We start from the raw sequence: 22,324 nt of genomic DNA, 5'->3' as shown, positions 1-22,324 counted from the left end.
TTTTAACAGAATTTTTTTTCCCCCACTGATGCCTTTCTGAGAAACGGATCTTAAAAACAGTCCCCTTCCATTGTATGGGGGCTGTCGGTCCATTAAAACGGACAAAATAGAACGTGTCCTATTTTTGACCTCCATTATCCTATATTGGACAGATTTGTGTTCTTTCATTGACCTATCCTTCTGTAGTTTTACACGCATGGTGGCTCTCTGACCACCCCTGTTCTTTATGTATGGGTATATTTGCTCATCATCATCTTTAGTCCCAGCGATGTGCCAGTATGAACGCTCTGTATAAGGCTACTTTCACACCTGCGTTTAGGTGCGGATCCATCTGATATTTGCACAGACAGATCCGCACCTATAATGCAAATGCTTGTATCCGTTAAAAAAAAATGCTCATGATAATGCAAATGGGTTTGTTTTGACTTACATTGAAAGTCAATGGGAGGCGGATCCGTTTTCAATTGCACCATATTGTGTCAGTGAAAACTGATCCGTCCCCATTGACTTACATTGTAATTCAGGACGGATCCGTTTGGCTCAGTTTCGTCAGACGGACATCAAAAAGCTGCCAGCAGTGTTTTGATGTCCGCCTCTAGAGCGGAATGGAGGCTGAACGGAGGCAAACTGATGCATTCTGAACGGATCCTTATCCATTCAGAATGCATTGGGGCTGAACTGATCCGTTTTGGGCCGCTTGTAGGAGCCCCGAATGGATCTCACAGGCGGACCCAGAAACGCCAGTGTGAAAGTAGCCTAAGCCGCGCCTCCTCAATACACTCCCCAGCAACTTGTGTAGTTGTTGAAGTGACGTCACGGGGATTCCTGGCAGGGAGGGGGGGGGGGGGGGGGGTTTGCGCCTCATGCAGCACTTACTTAAGTGGAACGGCGAGACACGCGGCCTCCACACTACACGTGCGTCGGGGATGCCATACATGGCCCCCTCCACAAGATGAACAGTACCAGTGAGGAACGGATAAACTGAACCGTATGCCCCCAGTGATCCCTTTGGCCCTGTTCTTGTCTACCTATGGCCATTTAATTTATCATCGAATTACTTGGCACCATTTTTTTTTTTTTTATGTCATCCATACATCAGTGAGGCTAGCATATTAACAGTGTACATACAGTCAGGTCCATAAATATTGCGACACTGACACAATTGTAACATTTTTGGCTCTATACACCACCACAATGGATTTGAAATGAAACAAACAAGATGTTCTTTACCTGCAGACTGTCAGCTTTAATTTGAGGGTATTTACATCCAAATCAGATGAACGGTGTAGGAATTACAACAGTTTGCATCTGTGCCTCCCACTTGTGGAGGGACCAAAAGTAATGGGACAGAATAATAATCATAAATCAAACTTTCACTTTTTAATACTTGGTTGCAAATCCTTTGCAGTCAAATACAGCCTGAAGTCTGGAACGCATAGACATCACCAGACGCTGGGTTTCATCCCTGGTGATGCTCTGCCAGGCCTCAGTTCCTGCTTGTTCTTGGGGCATTTCCCCTTCAGTTTTGTCTTCAGCAAGTGAAATGCATGGTCAGTCGGATTCAGGTCAGGTGATTGACTGTCACACAGCTATAAAAACAGTTAACCCTTTGTGACAGAACAGCTCAATATTTTTTAATAAAGGCAAATAAATAAAAAAAATAGATTTTCAGGCAAAAATGAGTAACATGCAGTCATAAAAAGAAATTGCCTCTGAAGGTGTACATAGCCTTTAAATAGAGGTCTCTGGAATTTTAAGGGTGTCACACCAACCTTAACATAGTTCTGTGAATGGATGACAATTTCAAACCTCACATGAAGTGGCCCCTGTAACTCTGTATAATTTTTCACAGGTCCTTTCTCCAGATGAGCTAGAGGCTGCCTCCGATGAAAACATGATAACCGGACTGGAGGAAACAGTAATACAAAATGAGGAGTTTAAAGAGAGAATGGTAACAAAATCTGCTGAAGACCATACAGATAATGGCCTTACTGGCTACACAGAGGGCAGTACAGCAGAAGAGTGTCCAACATCTGACGAAACATCTACCCTGGACACCGGCTCCATAGAAGAAACTGTTCACGTCACAGCAGAAACGTTGCCTTTTCTCCGGCAAGGTCCGCTTCTTGTGGTTGAACTTCAGGATGTAGCATTCCAGCACCAATCTGATGGACAAAGGAGCATTTCTGGAGAACAGTCTGAAGGATCTGTGGAGACCGATCAGTCAGCCCATAAATCTAGAGAGAGAGGTGCCGAGAGCAGTTCAGAAGAAGTGGAGACAGAGATCCCCATAGTAGGCAGAAGAGGTGGTCTGCGCAGGAAGGGCAGGGGCTATAAAGGACCCCCCAAGAGAAGAGCCAAGTTATCAGCTTAGCTGATGGTAGTGTGAACCTTACATGTTCCCCTTCACACAATATTTGTACAACAGGATAATCTAGATTTTTTTTTTAAAGTTCTATAAAGTTGTGCAGCATAGGTCAGACATTTGTATCTGTTAAATTTTAAAGTTTTCTGGTTCATGTTATTTTTTTCTATTTGTGTTTTTTGTGTGTTTTACCAGTCTCACGTTTCTTATTACATCGCACACACTTGGCACTCAGGTGTCAGAACCTAGCAAAAAGCACAAGTGTTAAATGACGGGCACATGGGAAGCGATCATGTTAATGAGAAACATTTTAAAGTTTAAGTGAGTAAAGCTACTTTTGAATATTAATATGTCCCAGAAATTGTGTATTACCATACATTTCCAGTATGTTCTGTCGTTTGGAAAGGTAAAGGCTTATTATAGGGGTTGTCCCACGGACATCACAGATCGGGATGAGCGAATAGACTCCGGATGAAACGCAACGTCTCGCAAGACTCCGCAGAATAACTTCATAAATCAATTTCTACTGTAAAAAAAAACATTTCCTGAACTCTGGTTCGGTTCCAAGGTACCACTTCGGGAAATGTTTTTTTACAGTAATTGTTTTATGAAGTTATGTAAAGTAATAACTTGGGCTCATAGGAGCCAATACATTCTAATACTGTACAGAGCGCTCGCTCCATACAGTATTCAAAGTATTATGCGAATCGACTTCGGATGTTTCATCCGAAGTTGATGCACTCATCCCTAATCACAGAGTGAGGATCCATTCATACAACCATATTTTTTGTCCTCATCTGATCTGCATTTTTTGCAGATCGGATGTGGAGCCATTCACTTCAATGGACAGCACACCATGTGCTGTCTACAACCGTATGTCTGTTCCATGGCCCCGCAATAAAATATAACATATCCTATTCTTGTAGGAATAGGCATTGGTTACAAAGTGCGGGACCCGTGGAAGGGGACAATGCAGAATGCACACGGCCAGTATCCATGTTTTGCAAAATGGATACGGTAGTGTGAGCTAAGAAAGAAGGGACTACCCCTTAGCAAAAAGTAGATCCGACTAATAGGGATGAGCGAACAAGTTTTTAGGTTTGGGTTTGGTTATATGGTGACTTGCGTTATGGGTTCCGTTAACACAGACCATAACGCAATCCAAGGACGGAAAGCATAACGGAATGCCTTTAGAGGCATTCTGGCATGCATTCCGGCATAATAGAAGTCCTCTCCTGCATAACGGAAACCAGAAGGATCTGCTGGCCATAGACTTCTATTATGATGAAATGCCTCTAAAGGCATTCTGTTCTGTGGTAACAGAATCCATAACATAATTAAGCATAAACCTGAACTTCAAAAACTGACGTTCACTCATCCCTACTGACTAGCTGTGACCCCCTGCTACAATGGAAATGTGCTGCTGACCCAGTCTTTACTACTGTAGGTTACAACAGCTGGATGCAGTGACCAACATCAGTTTAAAGGGGTTCTGCACTTTGTTTAAACTCAGTTTCTGATTGGCAGGGGTCCGACACCCAGGAGCCCTGCCCATCAGCTGTTTGAGAAGGCAGCGGCCTTCTCACCGTTTACCGCAGGCCCAGTGACGTCACGAGTATCACTGGTCTGGGTGCGGCTAAGCTCCGTTCCCTTGAATGGAGCTTAGCTCCGCCCAGGCCAGTTGATACAAGTCGTGATGTCACTCGGCCAGCGGTAAACAGTGAGAAGGCCGCAGCGCTGCCTTCTCAAACAGCTGATGGGCAGGGGTCCCGGGTGTAATGCTGTTAGTTTAAGGGCTCATTCACACGACCGCTTGGTCGCCATGCCTGTGTTGCAGACTGCAAATACTGGTCAGCAATGCAAGGAAACCACCCATGTAAATCCCGCATTGCGGACCATTGACTTGAATCGGTCAGAGATTTGCAAAATACGGCAAAAGATCCAAAAGCCAACTGAAGCACTTCGTAGTGTTTGTGTGGGCTTCCAATCCGTGACTCCGCTCTGCAGACCCATTCAAGTCAGTGGGTCCACATTACAGGCACGGAGCCCTTAGGTTCATGCGAATGTGCCCTGTCAGTAAAGTCCTGAATACATGTCCATAATATGGACATGTGAATCCAGCCTCGGTGCCCATGCATGGTGTGACTGAAATGCTGTAACCGCATGAGGATTATGCCTAATTGCCATGGCTTTGCTGCAAGCACAGGTGAAGAACATGGGGCCAGATTTATCATTAGCTCAAATCAAAATAATGGGGTGAAAAAGTCAAATTTTTGCACAATCGCTAACTGCTCTAAAATTTGCAACTTTTATTGGCTCTGCGCTAGGCTCGCCAGTTTTCTGAAAGTGGGCGTGTTTTCTTATGTAAATGAATCTCTAGACAGATTTACTACTGCGACTATTTAAAAAAGTTGCAAATTTCACTCCAGTGAGGACCATGCTTATCTTATGCGACTTTTTAATAGAACATGCCACTTTTTCGTAAAGACGTGCAACTTTTTTTGTCCTCTCCTGCATAATGGAAATGGGACGGATCCGGTATGCTGGCCATAGACTTCTATTATGAAGGAATGAATAACAGAATGCCTCTAAAGGCATTCAGTTATAGAATTGCGTTATGATCCGTGGTAACGGAATCCATAATGCTATTCTGCTTTTACCACCAAACGAAGCGTGAACGGATTTCGTAACCGGAAATTGAGAACCTGCAAAATTGACAAGATGGCGACTGGTAAACTTTAGGGTACTTTCAAGTGTAGTTTTTTGTAGTCACGTTTTTCCATACTTTTTGCATTTTTGTGGTGCCAGCTTGAGATGTCAGCTGAGGGTCTATTGGAAATAAGAAATGCAGGACAGTTTTGCCACTGGCATTTTTCTAAAAAGTGGTGCAGTTTGACGTAAATAGGGTTTCTACACTTTGTTACAACTTGCTCGTTAAATAAGACAATAGTTGGTATAGAGTCCGAGAAAAGTACCTATCCCTGCATCACATTTATCGTCCAGCCTGAGCCCCTGTGATACAACTGTACAGGTCTAGACAGCCAGTCAAAGGTTACGCCATCTACAGGAGAAGTCTGAATCTGCCCAGTCACTTAATTTCAGATACACAATAAATGGGTCTAAAAAAGGGGGGGGGGGCAAAAATATTGGCAGAAAAGACAACAACCATAATATAGTCATACTTTAATGTAAAACTCAGGGCTTAAATCATTTTAAATTGAGCCACTTTTTAAGAAAGGGGAAAAAAAATGCGACATAGTTAGGCCCCCGATGTATATCAGAATAATCCCCCAAATGCTTGCTTTTTTTTTAGGATATTAAGGCCATAAGACTCAACAGAACTACCCCGATGCTTGTAAACTTAGCAGTTGTTACAGCAAATATTCCAACACATGTGAACACAGTTCTCATATGCATCTCATTAAGATAACCCTTTTTGAACCAGGGGGTGGTCTGGCGATCAGCTGATCCTGGTGGCTCCGACCTCTCTAATGGTCAGCGATCAGCTATTACTACTGGTGAATGCAGCAAGCAAGTACTGTTGGGTTCCCATTTAAGGGGGGGGGGGTTGTCTCACTTCAGAAAATGGCATTTATCATGTAGACCCATCTTCTACTAATGTATAGTGACTGTACATGTTGCCTCCTTTGCCACCCTGTAATCCAGCAGTGGTTGTGCTTGCACACTATAGGAAAAGTACCTTAAAGGGACACTGACAGGCCCAATAACCATAATTAGCTGTACATATCCATGCACAGGTCTTCTAATGTGCATTTAAAACATATAAGTATCCCCCCTGTCCACATTATGAATACTGCAAACTCGTGTTTTATAACCTGAACTAATCCCTGTTCTTTCTGCCCAAGGGGCGGGGTTTCAGCTTCTCTGGGCACAAGAGAAGCTGAAACCCCGCCCCTTGGGCAGAAAGAACAGGGATTACTTCAGGTTATAAAACACGAGTTTGCAGTATTCATAATGTGGACAGGGGGGATACTTATATGTTTTAAATGCACATTAGAAGACCTGTGCATGGATATGTACAGCTAATTATGGTTATTGGGCCTGTCAGTGTCCCTTTAAAAAAGTCCTATAGTGTGCAAGCATGGCCACTGCTGCTGGATTGCAGGGTGGTCGTAACCCCTGGAAACGAGCAGTGTATAATGTGATGGAAAAATGAATCCAGCCAGCAGAGGGGGAAATATGGACAATCACAATACATTAGTAAGTGCCTTGTATTAACTTCCTCAACATCATAAATGTAATTTGCTAACGTAAGACAACCCCTTTAAAATAGTTTTAGTTGGATATCTAGTCTAAAATTGGATATAAGAATAAAAAACAAATGCATGCTTTTGAACACAAAAAAACTTTATTGTCAAACTGAGCAGAAGGTGATCTCCCAATATGGGCCTTGTTATTTATAGCAGAATCCAGTCCACGTTCAACCAAAGAACATTATACGAGCAAAACTGCATTGATGCAGCCGTCATTTTCAGGATTATTTGTGACTTGTGCATATTTTCCTAAAGGAAGTAAAAAACATACGTTGAATATTATTTTAGTTCTATTGTGATATAAATGATAGACATAATGCATATGCACTGCAGTTTGGAAACCTCACCCCATATAACTTTGCCTCCTTGCGTAACGAGACCAAGCTCACTGACGTTCACCTCGATGACTGTTCCCTTTGTGATGACTCCTAACGTTGTGTAAAGTGGAGATGATGGGTTCTTCTTTACACCCAGTATAGGTAAGCAGAACGTGGCTTTGAGTTCTGGATGAGTCACGTGAGCCTTTTTAAAACGTAAGCCCTGGAAAAAATAAAATAAAATTTGAGATTAAGATAGAATTCTATCAATTGGATGGATATATCAAGGTTATAACACCGCAGTATGGATCAAGGGCCCAATTACATGGCCGCTACTCAGGACAACAAATGGGAACTCCTGATCATTGCCCACTCATGTGAGCTGTATTTAAAGGCAGCAATCATCCCCTCTGCATAGGGAAGAACAATCGTAACGCCCAGTTCACATATCAGTTATGTGGTCAGTTATTTCCATCAGTTTGTTTGAGCCAAAACCAGGAGTGGAGGCTACCCAGAGATAAGATAATGAAGAGATCTGCCCCTGTTTTGTGTTTGTGACCCGCACCTGGTTTCGGCTCACAATAACTGATGGAAATAACTGATCAAATAACTAACGTGTGAATGTGTATAGGGAGAGTGATAATAGTAATATTATCACTCCTCCCTATACACATTCATTGTTGTCAGAAAATGTGTGTTCACACAGGGCGATATGCTGCATCCATTATGGATCTCATGACAAACAAGCAGTCCTTTGTCGGGTGACTGCGACACATCTAGACAAAGCAATTGTGAGGAATGAGCATTTGTAGTAAGGTTCGGGAATTTTTTATTTTTTTTTACAGTTGAAATGAATTTATGAAGTTATTGCGCGAAGTCTCGGCAATAACTTCGCCTCATCGGAGCCAATACATTCTAATACTGTCTATTAGAACAAAGTTTTATGCGAATCGACTTAGGATGTTTCATTCGAAGTCGATTCTCTCATCCCTAGTCCTAATCAACGACCCTTCTCCAGAAATCTAGTAGCTATAGCCTAGAATATTATTTCACTCCAGAAATACATCCAGGTCCCTCTTGAACTCTTTTAGTGAGTTCACCATCACCACCTCCTCAGGTAGAGAGTTCCATATTCTCACTGCTCTTACCGTAAAGAATCCTCTTCTTTGCTCTAGACGCAGAGGATGTCCCCTCGTTACAGTCCTGGGGATAAATAGATGATGGGATAGATCTCTGTACTGACCCCCGATATATTTATACATGGTGTTTAGATCTCCCCTTACTAGTCTTTTTCTAAACTAAATAACCCTAAGGATACAGTCACATCTCTTAAGGAGATCCTGCGCAAATAACAGCTGTCAGCCAGACAAAAAAAAGTTGCAAACAAGGTTTGTTGTCTGGCTAAAACCTGGCATCTACAGGTGAAACTCGAAAAATTAGAATATCGTGCAAAGGTCCATTTATTTCAGTAATGCAGCTTAAAATTTGAATATTGTGAAAAGGTTGAATATTCTAGGCTCAAAGTGTCAGACTAGTCAGCTAATTAATCCATACCCCCTGAGCAAAGGGTACCTGAGATTGTGACGTTGGGGTTTCATAAGCTGTAAGCCATAATCATCCAAATTATAACAAATAAAGGCTTGAAATATCTCGCTTTGCATGTAATGAGTCTCTCATATATTAGTTTCACCTTTTAAGTTGCATTACTGAAATAAATGAACTTTGCACGATATTCTAATTTTTCGAGTTTCACCTGTATACTGGAAAGCAGCCGGATAACACTGCAGTCAGTGGGGATTCAGCAGGCCACTTTGTGCTGAACAACCTGCCGGATATTCTAGTGGAGATATGAAAGAGGCCTATTTCCTCCCATGGCTGCACCAACTTATCAATAAATTCCTCAGGGGTACAGCTAACAAACCAGCATCCCCTTTCTATAATCCCAGTGTTAATTAGTCATAGAATAAACTAATAAACATTGGCAGTTGTGTACATGTGCACAGGTAGGGCTGAACGATTACTCGATTTAATCGAGTAATTCGACACAAAATAATCCTCGATGCAAATTTTTTGCATCGAGGATTCGTTTGTGTCATGTGACCATGGAGCGGGAGTGAAGCGCTTGCTATTGCTCACCGCTCTGTGGTCACCCGCCGGCCCGCAACGCGCTGTACTGGATCCTGACACATCGTCAGGTCATAGTGCACGTAAGCGCACACTATGACGCGACGCTGTGTGCCGAGTGGCTGGCAGCGGAGGAGTCGGGGCGCGAGTGGCGGTACAGATTAGAACTGCTGGCTATCGGCGGAAGGCTGGTAAGTGGCTGCATGTGTGGAGTGGCACTGTGTGATTAGTGCTCACCATGTGTGTCCCAGCACGGAGAACCCCTATGATAACACGTTTACCACTGTACTCCTGTAGTCTGTTCCCACAGAGGAGCAGACTACCAGAGTACACTGTATGCCGGAAACCCGCCGGATCCCATTGTAGTGAACAGGAGATGTGAATCTAGCCTTACTCACTCTCACAATCTCCCCACCTCCCAGGCAATCACTGGCTAAGGCGGTCCACGGTTGCGTCGCTGTGTGTCAAGCCAGAACCAGGAAGTGGAGAGCAGCGGGCACCAGAACAGCAGTGTCTGGGAATTGGTGAAGGCGAGCAATGCTTATTTTTCATTTCTAGCCTATGGTATTCTGGAACTTTTTTTTTTCTCCCCCTAGAAAACACCTTTTTTAAATTTTATTTCTTGGGTTTATAGATACTGTATTCCTCATATAGCAACACAACTTCACACTGCTAGACACCAAAGCATACAATTTGTAACAGACCACCGCTTATCATGTGCTTTTTTTAATTTTGTTTTCTTCTCATGTGACAGTGGGAATGTTGGGTGGAGCATGGACTTCTAGTTAGAGCTGTGTCACCTGTGACGGTAAGGCCAGAGGATGATAGGAGTAGTAGTGCTCACTGGCCTTGTTTAGAGGGGCTGATGATTGGCAGCATAGGGTGTTAGAGGACCCCCTGTCGTTAGTGGCTGGTTCAGCGTGGTTTGGGTTTTGTTTCCTTTTAGTTTCTGATGTGCGCACTATCCCAGCACCGTGACATCACCGTGCGCACTATCCCAGCACCGTGACATCACCGTGCGCACTATCCCAGCACCGTGACATCACCGTGCGCACTATCCCAGCACCGTGACATCACCGTGCGCACTATCCCAGCACCGTGACATCACCGTGCGCACTATCCCAGCACCGTGACATCACCGTGCGCACTATCCCAGCACCGTGACATCACCGTGCGCACTATCCCAGCACCGTGACATCACCGTGCGCACTATCCCAGCACCGTGACATCACCGTGCGCACTATCCCAGCACCGTGACATCACCGTGCGCACTATCCCAGCACCGTGACATCACCGTGCGCACTATCCCAGCACCGTGACATCACCGTGCGCACTATCCCAGCACCGTGACATCACCGTGCGCACTATCCCAGCACCGTGACATCACCGTGCGCACTATCCCAGCACCGTGACATCACCGTGCGCACTATCCCAGCACCGTGACATCACCGTGCGCACTATCCCAGCACCGTGACATCACCGTGCGCACTATCCCAGCACCGTGACATCACCGTGCGCACTATCCCAGCACCGTGACATCACCGTGCGCACTATCCCAGCACCGTGACATCACCGAGCGCACTATCCCAGCACCGTGACATCACCGTGCGCACTATCCCTGCACCGTGACATCACCGTGCGCACTATCCCTGCACCGTGACATCACCGTGCGCACTATCCCTGCACCGTGACATCACCGAGCGCACTATCCCAGCACCGTGACATCACCGAGCGCACTATCCCAGCACCGTGACATCACCGAGCGCACTATCCCTGCACCGTGACATCACTGTGTGCACTATCCCTGCTGAGCTGATGGCAAAAGGGGAGAGAGCTGATGGCACTGGGGGAGAACGAAGGGCGTTGGGGACTGATGGCAGGGGGTCTGGTGAGTTTTTATAAAGGAAAACAGTCTATTAATTCATTTTTTCTTATTAGAATACTCGATTAATCGTAAAAAATAAATCGATAGAATACTCGATTTCTAAGATAATCGTTTACTGCAGCCCTATGCACAGGTGATGTCCACTCATTTCGGACTTCGAAGCGGGGCTTTTGCCCTTGCTCGTCTTTGAGCAGAGACTATGCAGGTGCCGCTATGCTTCCGGGAGGTGGACTATGCAGTCACTCCTCCACAAATGAAACAGAGCTTCTTCCCTTGCTTGGCACACACAAGAATTTGTCAAGGCTGGGCTAAATGTCTGGCCCTGTCAATCTAGCGGCAGGTGGGCGCTTCTTCACTTGCAGGGACAGCCCCCCACAGGTGAGGAAGACCTGATGATGAGACGAATAGATTCTCTCACCTCTAGTCTAGTCATCTACAACAGAGAATCTAACCAAGTCATGAAATGGAAACAAAGAAAGACCTCGTCACTTATTATAATCTCACCATGGGTCTAATAAATCTTTCATATTTAGGAGGTTTGCGTGTGAATCCATCTCCGACAAAGCAGACTTTGGTGACCATCCTCTTCCAAGCCTTCTTCTTCCTCTTTCCTGTGCGGATGACTTTAAGCACTTCTGTTTCTCCCTGTGCACGGACTTTGGGTAGAGGAACCTCCCATTTACCCTAAAATCAATACAAATAATGTCATTTTGTATAAAAGATTGTAGCACGTTGATACAAATTAATGGGGTTTTCCATGATTACTATGGTTTTTTAAACAGACAAGCTCAAGTAGTTGCTCACTTTACCCCCCATTTGGACCTTCCTGACCCATCTTCATCATGTAAGCCAAGCCAATCACTCTGATATGTCCCTGTTGCTGTATCCAATTATTCCCGTGATGCACTTCCTTTCTCTGCCATGGCTACAGCTCTGTCTCCAACACCTGGCAAGTTTATAGCTCCTCCCACCCAGCTACTGTTGCTGCTTTGATACTCCCATGGACATGACAGGAAAAAAGAGCTGCATGACATGGTTATTTGACCACTAGGGTTGCACCGGGTATCGAATTATCGATACCTTTGTATCGGTTTGATACCGGGATTTGCCCTTTACCGATACTAGGCTGCGATACTGCACAGCCTAGTATCAGAGAACATAGCGCGTGCTGCTCTCAGCGCACTCCATGTTCTCCTAAGCAGCACAGGGGAGAAGGAGTCTCTCCCTCCCCCTGTGCCTCCACTGCCAATAAGAAGGGAGACGGGAGGAGGAGGGGCTATGGCCACTGCGCCACCAATGAAGAGAAGTAACCTTTTAAGACAAAAAGTAGGCTGCATAATCACATAGCCAGCACCCAACCTCTATGACAGGGCGCTGCGATACACGGCAGTTAACCCCTCAGGTGTTAACTGCCGTGTATCTTCATTGGTGACGCAGTGAGCGCCCCCCCCCTTCCAGTATTATAACCACTGGTGGCAGTGGCAACAAGGAATATAGAGAGAATACATTATATATATATATATATATATACATACACACACACACACCTCTAGCTATATCTATCTCCTATGCCGGACGATCCATAAAATGCGGAATGCACGCTGCTTTTTTGGCATTTTATTTTTTTGCGTTGTATCGAGTATCACAATACTTTTTTATGGTATCGAAATTGAATCAAAATTTTGGTATCGTGACAACCCTATTGACCACAGCCCAGAACGGAAGATAGGAGCAATAAAGGGAAAAGAAATACATCACAAAACTGCAGCCACCTTAATAAAGAATTTTAAAGGATGTCTATTTAAAGCAGACATTTTTTAGCGCCTAGACACAATTTAGCGTGTATGGGCAAGATAGCCGTCGGCAGATGTTCGCACTTCACTAAATCACTTACTGCTTTCTCTTTCCGCTTTTGTTTGATCATGTTGGAGAGAACTTTGGCTCGACTTTGTCCTTCTCTGTCTAGCAGGTACGCTGGAACCGCTCCTTCTGGTGTCTTCTCGTCATTCTTCTGTTTGGTGTTCCTCTTTTCATGCATTTTAATACTAGATAAAAGGAAAATGGCACGTTAAACTATGGGCTAATGCTTTTCGTAGTTCAGAAGCACCAAGATCTCTGGATATTGCATTTTTTAGCCCCATTTGGTCTAAACCCCAGACACACTTGTCATGAGATTAGATCCCTACAGAAAAATAGAAATCACTCAACTCAAAGATCTAACAGTAAAAGGAAAACTACACACAGCAAAGCATGTTCAACAGGCATCGGTTAAATCATTTAGCGTCCTTTTTATCCTAACTACTTCTAATACTTTATTCTAATTGCATAAAACACTGATTGGAAACATTAAGATGTAGAAGTGGTGGGGGAATCGGGGTCGTTATGAGCTGCATGACTATTTTATGCCATCTTCTGCTAAAGTATATATTTTTTTATATAAATTTAGATGGCTGAACGACACATTTACAGTAACTTTACTTAAAGGAGCACTCCCACAAAACATTTATTTTCTGGCACATTAGAAATGGATATGATGTAAATTGTAGTGAAAGGGGGATCTTCTTGCCGGTGAGTTTATTTCTGAGTTATCCGCTACTTTGGGGGTCCTCAGAGTCAGAGTGTCGGTCACATGACACAGCTGAGGAACAGAAGGGAGGGGATAACTCACAATACAACCTGGGCTAAAAAGATTACCTTAACTACAATTTACATCATGTACCTTTCTAATTGGCCGGAGAATAAAAAATGTTTTGTAGGAATGTTTTTTTAATGTGGCCATGAAGGCTTTCACTGACTTCGAGACCCATTATGAGGAGAGGAATTAGTCCATGTATGGGGATCTACACGCTCAGTATCCACCTTGTGAGAGCTAACCAGAGAAACCTCATGATGTCACAACAAATGTCCATGAAGTTCACTTGTTTCATTCAATGCAAGGACACTGCACAAGTACATGAAGGACATGATTCAGCAACAGCAGCCTTTGGCTTAAAATGCTTTTCTGAGATTTTCTTTTTACTGATAGCCTATGCTCTGGTAGATCATTATCTGAACAGTGGGGGTCCAACATCGGGGACCCCCGTCGATCAGCTGTTTGAGAAGGTATTGGCACTCGTGTGAGCATCGCTGCCTTCTCACAGCTCACCAAGCATAGCGCCGTACATTGTATAGTGGCTGTGGTATGGTGCTCAGCCCCATTCACTTGAGCTTCTACTAGGCAACGTGAATGATCAATGTGACATCACTGGCCTAGGAAGACCAGGGAGAAGGACACTGCGCTTACAGGAGCAACGCTGGCTTCTCGAACAGCTGATCGGCGGGGACCTAGTGTGTCAGACCCCCCCCCCCCCCCATCAGATACTGATGACCCCCGAGGATAGGTCATCAGTAAAAGAAAAATCTCGGAAAACCCCTTTGATGAAATGCACTTGTGATGTTCCGTGAACTATATAAATTGTTGTCCCTGTGTCCTGCCATCTGTGTAGGATAGTATGAGCCACTTACGTCTTCTTCATCTGTATCTTCTCGGCATGGCGCTGCTTGTGGTACAGTTTGGCCTTCAGACCAATAAGTTTCTTCGCTTTCTGTGATCGCTCATGAGCCTCACGGCTCTCTTTCTTCCTCCTCTTCTCATGGTAATCCAAGCGATAACCATACCGTTTCCGGTGTAATTCTATGTGTTCGTTCTGAGGCTATAAATAAAAATAAATGTCCTGTGAATCGATGACAAAAACCAGACTGCAAAACACTACACAACAACAAAAATCGTCTTATAGGGGTTATTTGACTCTCTGTAACTGGTGACCTATCCTTAATATAGGATAGGTGGGGGTCGGGCATCCAAGACCCTGCCAATCTGCTGTTTGAGAAAGCCCCAGCACTTGAAGCACCAGAGCTTTCTCAAACAGCTGATTAGCGGGGTAGCCAGGTGTCAGACTTCCACTGATCAGATGCCAATGACCTATCCTCTGGATGGCTCATCAGTTACAAAGAGTCCGATTACCCCTTTCCCTACATGCCACATGACATGGTAGGGAAGATAGGGCCCACTCCAGATCAGGGCAGGCGACATAGCCGCTGGGTGCCTGGCGTTTCAAACAGCGCACACCTGAGACTAATGACTGCAATCGGCAATGTCATTCATGAGCAAAGTGGCCAACAGTCCCAGGATAAGGGGCGGGAAGGAACAGGTTATGCCAATTTACACTAAAGTTGAAGTCTTGTGGTCATTTTGGGCAAGGGGACGGCTACAGTCGTTTTCATTTGAGGGAATAAAAAAATAAATAAATGCGCTTAGGCTACTTTCACATTAGCGTTCGGGGCTCCGCTTGTGAGTTTCGCTTAAAGGCTCTCACAAGCGGCCCCGAACGCATCCGTACTGCCCTAATGCATTCTGAATGGATGCGGATCCGCTCAGAATGCATCAGTCTGGCACCGTTTGTCCTCCGCTCCGCTGGCGGACACCTGAACGCTGCTTGCAGCATTCGGGTGTCCGCCTGGCCGTGCGGAGGCAAACGGATCCGTCCAGACTTACAATGTAAGTCAATGGGGACGGATCTGTTTGAAGTTGACACAACATGGCTCAATTTTAAAACGGATCCGTCCCCTATTGACTTTAAATGTAAAAGTCTGGACGGATCCGTCTGAAGCTACTTTGACACTTAGAATTTTTTCTACAATATAATGCAGACGGATCCATTCTGAACGGATCCCATCGTCTGCATTATATGAGCGGATCCGTCTGGGCAGACCCCAGATGGATCCGCTCTGAACGCAAGTGTGAAAGTAGCCTAAACTGCTCATTTGAATATGGATTAAAAGTACTTTTTCGCTAGAATGAAACAAATTGCTAAGTGACAGGGCCCTTCAAACAGGCAGTTTACTGCAGAATTTGATAGACGCCCTCCACCAGCCACATCCTATCTGCCGTCAATAAGAGGCAGTGCGGCGGGGAAAAGGGACATGTCCGTTCTAGGCACTGCGCCCGGCTCATCTGGGAATTTCCAGTCTATAATCTGAAACAAACAAGGCCACGTTTTTTAAGAGATCACACACATTTCTTCACAAGGCGATCCTCATCCCACACAAGAGGGCGATTGCCACGTGAAACCAAATCCACTATAGAAAATAACTGACCCGTTACAGATGTTTATACAGAGTCACAATATAAGGGCTCATGCACAAACATATTTCCTTTCCGTGTCCGTTCTTTAACGGACGTATGCGGAACCATTCTTTTCATGCGTTCTGAATGGAGAGTAAGGCCTCTTTCACACTTGCGTTGTCCGGATCCGTCGTGTACTCCATTTGCCAGAATTACACGGCGGATCCGGAAAAACGCAAGTGAACTGAAAGCATTTGAAGACGGATCCGTCTTCAAAATGCGTTCAGTGTTACTATGGCAGCCAGGACGCTATTAAAGTCCTGGTTGCCATAGTAGTAGGGGGAGCAGTATACTTACCGCCTGTGCGGCTCTTGGGGTGCTCCAGAATGACGTCAGAGCGCCCCATGCGCATGGATGACGTGTGCATGCGCGTGGGGCGCCCCGACGTCACTCTGGAGCGCCCTGGGAGCCGCACGGACAGTAATTATACTGCTCCCCACTACACTTTACCATGGCTGCCAGGACTTTAGCGTCGACGTTTAGCTTAAGGCCGGATCCGGATTAATGCCTTTCAATGGGCATTAATTCCGGATACGGCCTTGCGGCAAGTGTTAAGGATTTTTGGCCGGAGCAAAAAGCGCAGCATGCTGCAGTATTTTCTCCAGCCAAAAAACTTTCCGGTCCTGAACGGATCTCTCTACATTCAGAATGCACGGGGATAATCCTGATCAGGATTCTTCCGGCATAGAGCCCCGACGACGGAACTCTATGTCGGAACAAAAGAACGCAAGTGTGAATGAGCCCTTATCCGTTCAGTTTGCATCAGGATGTCTTCAGTTCAGTCATTTTGACTGATCAGGCAAAAGAGAAAACCGCAGCATGCTACAGTTTTATCTCAGGCGAAAAAAGACTTGCCTGAATGCCGGATCCGTAATTTTTTCCCATAGGAATGTATTAGCGCCGGATCCGGCATTCAGAATACCGGATCAATCCTTCCGGCCTGCGCGTGCACAGACCGGTAAAAATGTGAAAAAATGTCCAAGACGGATCCGTCTGTCCGCATGGCAAGTGGAGAGACGGATCCGTCCGTGCAATGCATTTGTGAGATGGATCCGCATCCGACTCAGTCTCACAACTGCTTTCAGTCAGCAGCAGATCGGCAGATCCGGCATCCAGTTCCGACAACGGAACTGCCGCCGGATCACACTGCCACAAGTGTGAAAGTAACCTTATCTCCATCCTGAACAGTCAAAAAGACTGAACTGAACAAATCCTGATGCATAGTGAACGGATTGCTCTCCATTCAGAATGCATGGGGATATGCCTGATCAGTTATTTTCCGGTATTGAACCTTCTAGGACGGAACTCAGTGCCGGAAAAGAAAACCGCTAGTGTGAAAGTGCCCTAACAGACAAGGATAGGTCTATTCTATTAGGGGTCAGCTGTTCTGTTCTCAAAATACGGATTGCACACGTAAGGGACGCATGAGCCCAAAGCAGCCCGGGAATATCACTCCTGTGGTGGTAAAAGCCCAGTAAGGAGAATGATTTCGCCCCCTAGAGGCCGGGGCGCTACAGTGCCCAGCAGGCTGTAGCCACCGCTGACATGCCCGGGCAGCACACGTAGTGACTACAGCGGCGCCCTTACCATGGCGGCTCTTCAGTCCTGTACGTTCAGGCCCCGACTGTTTCTCTGCGGCCTCGGTCTCTGTTCCGCGAAGCTTCGGAGGTTGTTACTTTTATGAAACCGAGAGCCCAGGGCCACAGCCACCGAGCAAGATGGAAGTGGAAAAGGAAAGCGCCGCCCGCAGACTAGGTGTGACGTCACTTCCGGGCAATACCATCATCACTAACAGTTCGTCCGCCTTAGTCACTAGAATTATCGAGATATACTAGCCATATCTGACAAACTGCATGGAGGGCACAATATCAGCCCGGTATAGCGCCGGGAAACGAGAGATTTTCCACAATGCTCATTCCTTTAGTGAAACACTTGGTTGGTAGAGTCCTACGCAGGAATTCTGGGAAGAAGGTCAAACGTGTTTATGTTGCGCATGACGTCATGGCGCTCTGCCGTCCTGTCATCACGTGGGAAAAGTGCGGCGCATGGAGGTCACGTGGTGTGTGTGCTTCAAGCCGCTGCTGCAGTGACAGGTGAGACCTGAGTCCTCTCCTAGGTCCTTCACACTCTTCCAGTCATTCATGGCTTATGCATTTCTACCTAGCACTTATAGGCGGGACAAGGGGCTGAGTGTGAAATATTCTGCAGAGAATCTCCGTGAAAGTGGAGTGGTTTTAGTTATGAATGAACTCAACCCCGTGAGGTACCTGCTGTCATATTCTCTCCTCTGTGGCGCCCCCAGACACTAACAATTGCCAGGACAGGGGATGCCGGGTAGTGCACACACCCAGATGCTTCTGTGCCTCCTGGAGATGGAGCGGGGGAGTTATGTCCGGGGGTGGGAGGCACAGCGCTCTGGAGTTCCCCCTTCTGCTGATTATGGGGGTCTCTGTTACAGGTAAGTACAGTGACAGACCCCCACCAATTGGTTGTCACCTTTGGATTCTCTTCCCTGTCATGGGCAGACTGGGAAATTAAAGTGGCCCTGGAAAGAAATCTAAAAGTGGCCCCATGTTGTGGGCGGGTCCAAATTGACACAAGTAGGTGGGGACAATGAAAGTAGGCGGGGCCCTGCAGTACTGTAGTGCAGCACAAAATGCAGAAACAAATAGCACAGTGCAGCAGAATATACCGCCAGGGCCATCTTTAATATTGATTGGACCCTTGGGCCCCCTGGATCCCGCCTTCCCACACCCTAGCAGGCAATCACGCCCTCCACCACAACACACACACAAAAAATCCACACCCCTGGTAGAGTACAGTGAATGACTGTAAATACTTCCAGTTCTGAAGACTCCAGCAGCTCAGGATCAGTGCTCTGGGCAGCTGGGCTCAGGCTGGAAGTGGGAACCGCCCTGCAGGAAGAAGACCAGGGCTCGGCTCACCCTAGTGTTAGAGTGCACCCCAGTACCCCACAGTATGCAGTATAGCACCCTATAGTATACAGCACCACACAGTATGCAGTATAGCACCCTATAGTATACAGCACCCACAGTATGCAGTATAGCACCCTATAGTATACAGCACCACACAGTATATAGTAGAGCAGTATAGCAGCCCACAGTATACAGCACCCCACAGTGTACAACACCTCACAGTATACAGTAGAGCAGTATAGCACCTCACCGTATACAGCACCCCAAACTATACACGATACAGCCCCCCACACTATACAGCCCCCCACAGTACAGTACAGCAGTATAGAACTCCACAGTATACAGCACCCCACTATACAGTAGTTTACAGTATATTAGCATAACAGCCCCTGTCACCTTTTTCTGATGTAATCTTTACACTAAAAAGCTCCACAGTTAAGGCAAACTTCTCCTGCAACACTCCTGGTAGGACCTTGATGACCTCATAGCCATGTGACCAGTAATATTGCTAGGTACTGGTCACATGGTGATGACATCATCTAAGGTCCTAGAGAATCACAGCTCTCACAGTACACTGCCTGGAGTGCCTGCAGGCATGGCATGGCGGCACCCCCTGTGTAGCTGACAGCCTGACACCCAGGGTAGTGGCTAGCTAAGCAGGGCTCAAGAGGCAGCTGCCTTGGGCCCCCCAGGAGCAACTGGGCCCGGGGCAGCTGCACCCTTTGCCCCTTCTTAAAGACGGCCCTGTATACCGCCCCAGCAGAACTAAATACCACAGTGCAGCACAATATACCGCCCCAGCAGAACTAAATACCACAGTGGAGCACAAAATACAGAACCAGCAGAACTAAATAGCACAGTGCAGCACAATATACCGCCCCAGCAGAACTACATAGCACAGCGCAGCACAATATACCGCCCCAGCAGAACTAAATACCACAGTGGAGCACAAAATACAGAACCAGACAAGCCCTCTTCCTTGTGCCTCTCCTGAGGGTATATAGCACACAATGTTCCTTCAAGAAGCTAACTACGTGTTACAATATATATATATATATATTCTTTAGGCAAAAAGAATGGTATGCCGTCACATAGCGGCCCGACAGCTGTATGGGCTCTTGGCCTCTAGGGGGAGGGATAGGAGCCTATGGGCAGGTTTGACATACTGCCTTCTGTGCAGTATAGGGTCAGTTGTAGGTTTGGGGTGGCTGTGTAATTTGTGTTGAGCTGCTGAATTGTTTGAAACTTGCTTTACAGGTTGCCATGCCGTGTCTGTAAAATAGAAAGAAGAGAGGATGCTGGCAGTGCGGAGGTCCGTGCTTGGAAAGGCTTCTATTTACACAGAGGTAAGTACTGGGGTGCATGCTAAGCTATCATGTTGTAACCCTAATGGGGCCATACTAGGGTTGCACCGGGTACTGAATTACCGATACTTTCATGATATTTGTATGCCCGGTTTGGTTCGATACTGCACAGCTTAGTAGCAGTTTCGATTAGAGAACATGGCATGTGCACAAAACGACACACGCCATGTTCTAATCAGCGGTCGCACGGCCAATGCCATCAATGAAAATTTGGAGCCTGCCCTGTTCAGCTGTTGAGGGAAAGAATAATAACCCTGTGGGAGCGGAAGGTTTGCTTCCTTCTGTGAAATCTCAACTACTCATCGCTGCTATGGGGAGGGCAGCCTGTGCAGTGATCATGACCACCATGCTGAATGATGCTGCCGAGACACTGGTTTAGGGCTCGTTCACACGAACGTATTCTGCGTTCCGCATATGGTCCGTGTACAGGACCATTCATTTCAATGGGTCCGCAAAAGATGCGGACAGCACTCCGTATGCTGTCCGCATCCGTTGCTCCGTTCCATGGGCCCGCAAAAATGATGAGTCCTGTCCTACTCTTGTCCCTTTTGCGCACAAGAATAGGCATTTCTATAATAGGCCTTCTGTTCCGTTCCGCAAATTGCGGAAGGCACACAGGGCGCCATGTTTTGTGGATCCACAATTTGCGGACCACAAAAAAAACGGCACGGTCGTTTGAACGAGCCCTTACTGTGAGGGTACAGGTCAGAAACAGTACACATGGCAGATTTGGGTGATTGTCGGAAAGGAAGTGTTCCTCCACAGTATGGGAAGGAGCGATCGGTAATGCCATTGCTCGTCCCCACACAGACTTGGTGTTTGCCGGCAGCCGATCGTGATTACACAGCACTATCTTCGCTCATTCATCAGGTAATTGGCGGCTCCTTTAGGCCCCTTGCAGACGAGCGTGTCCGGATAAGGTCCGGATGCGTTGCTGCAATCCCGCGCGAGTAGGTACGCAATTGCAGTCAGTTTTGACTGCGATTGCATTCCGTTGTTCAGTTTTTATCGCGCGAGTGCAATGTGTTTTGCACACGCGTGATAAAAAACTGAATGTGGTACCCAGACCTGAACTTCTTCACAGAAGTTCAGGTTTGGGTTCAAGGTTGTGTAGATTGTATTATTTCCCCTTAAACATGGTTATAAGGGAAAATAATAGCATTCTGAATACAGAATGCATAGTACAAAAGGGCTGGAGGGGTTAAAAAAATAAATATATATATATATATTTTTTTTTTTAGCTCGCCTTAATCCACTTGTTCGCGCAGCCGGCATCTCTTCTGTCTTCTTCTCTAAAGAATAGGACCTTTGATGACGTCACTGCGCTCATCACATGGTCCATCACATGATCTTTTACCATGGTGATGGATCATGTGATGGAGCGCAGTGACGTCATCAAAAAGAAGCCTGGCTGCGCGATCAAGTGGATTAAGGTGAGTTAAATTATTATATTTTTATTTTTTAACCCCTCCAGCCCTATTCTACTATGCATTCTGTATTCAGAATGCTATTATTTTCCCTTATAACCATGTTATAAGGGAAAATAATAATTATCGGGTCCCTATCCCGATCGTCTCCTAGCAACCGTGCGTGAAAATCGCAGACGCATCCGCACTTGCTTGCGGATGCTTGCGATTTTCACGCAGCCCTATTCAATTCTATGGGGCCTGCGTTGTGTGAAAAATGCAGAATATAGAACATGCTGTGATTTTCATGCAACGCACAAGTGATGCATGAAAATCACTGCTTATATGCACAGCCCCATAGAAATGAATGGGTCCGGATTCAATGCGGGTGCAATGCGTTCTGGGAGTCTATTCAGAAAACTGAGAACAATCCTTATCTGGGAACCTAATTATCTAAGGCTATGTCATTTCTTATTCTTTTAAGATTGT

General features: G+C 46.0%; 3 protein-coding genes across 6 annotated transcripts in view; 2 read left to right on the top strand and 1 right to left on the bottom strand.

Moving 5' to 3' along the window:
* FAM169A (family with sequence similarity 169 member A) overlaps nt 1-2,821 on the top strand; it is a 95,655-nt gene extending 92,834 nt beyond the window's left edge. For all 3 annotated transcript variants that reach the window (XM_044291849.1, XM_044291833.1, XM_044291842.1), the window contains one exon: nt 1,853-2,821. In XM_044291849.1, coding sequence (XP_044147784.1) covers nt 1,853-2,374 — 522 coding nt within the window. In that variant the 3' untranslated portion in view covers nt 2,375-2,821. The remainder of the gene's footprint in view (nt 1-1,852) is intronic.
* Nucleotides 2,822-6,712: 3,891 nt separating this feature from the next.
* Nucleotides 6,713-17,873, bottom strand: NSA2 (NSA2 ribosome biogenesis factor). Its single transcript, XM_044291823.1, has 6 exons — nt 17,717-17,873; nt 14,470-14,657; nt 12,860-13,010; nt 11,470-11,649; nt 6,987-7,179; nt 6,713-6,888 (listed from the first exon to the last, which is right to left on the bottom strand). The coding sequence occupies exons 1-6, from the start codon at nt 17,717-17,719 to the stop codon at nt 6,821-6,823; spliced, it is 783 nt and encodes a 260-aa protein (XP_044147758.1). The 5' UTR covers nt 17,720-17,873; the 3' UTR covers nt 6,713-6,820.
* A 272-nt stretch (nt 17,874-18,145) lies between these two features.
* GFM2 (GTP dependent ribosome recycling factor mitochondrial 2) overlaps nt 18,146-22,324 on the top strand; it is a 45,236-nt gene continuing 41,057 nt past the window's right edge. The window contains exons 1-2 of one of the 2 annotated variants that reach the window (XM_044276066.1): nt 18,146-18,222; nt 20,323-20,411. In XM_044276066.1, the coding sequence (XP_044132001.1) occupies nt 20,361-20,411 (51 nt within the window). In that variant the 5' untranslated portion in view covers nt 18,146-18,222; nt 20,323-20,360. Of the gene's footprint in view, nt 18,223-18,480; nt 18,588-20,322; nt 20,412-22,324 lie in introns of those variants that run through there. The other variant, XM_044276067.1, reaches the window with a different exon arrangement.

The sequence above is a fragment of the Bufo gargarizans genome, chromosome 1 (assembly GCF_014858855.1).
Source record: "Bufo gargarizans isolate SCDJY-AF-19 chromosome 1, ASM1485885v1, whole genome shotgun sequence".
In the NCBI taxonomy this organism is placed as follows: Eukaryota; Metazoa; Chordata; class Amphibia; order Anura; family Bufonidae; genus Bufo; species Bufo gargarizans.
This window is presented reverse-complemented; position numbering and strand designations above follow the sequence as displayed.

Coding starts and splice junctions, on each gene's coding strand:
- NSA2 (XM_044291823.1), bottom strand. Junction 11,650..12,859: donor AAAAGCGGAAAGAGAAAGCA/GTAAGTGATTTA, acceptor TATTGATTTTAG/GGTAAATGGGAGGTTCCTCT. Junction 7,180..11,469: donor AAAGATTTATTAGACCCATG/GTGAGATTATAA, acceptor TATTTTTTCCAG/GGCTTACGTTTTAAAAAGGC.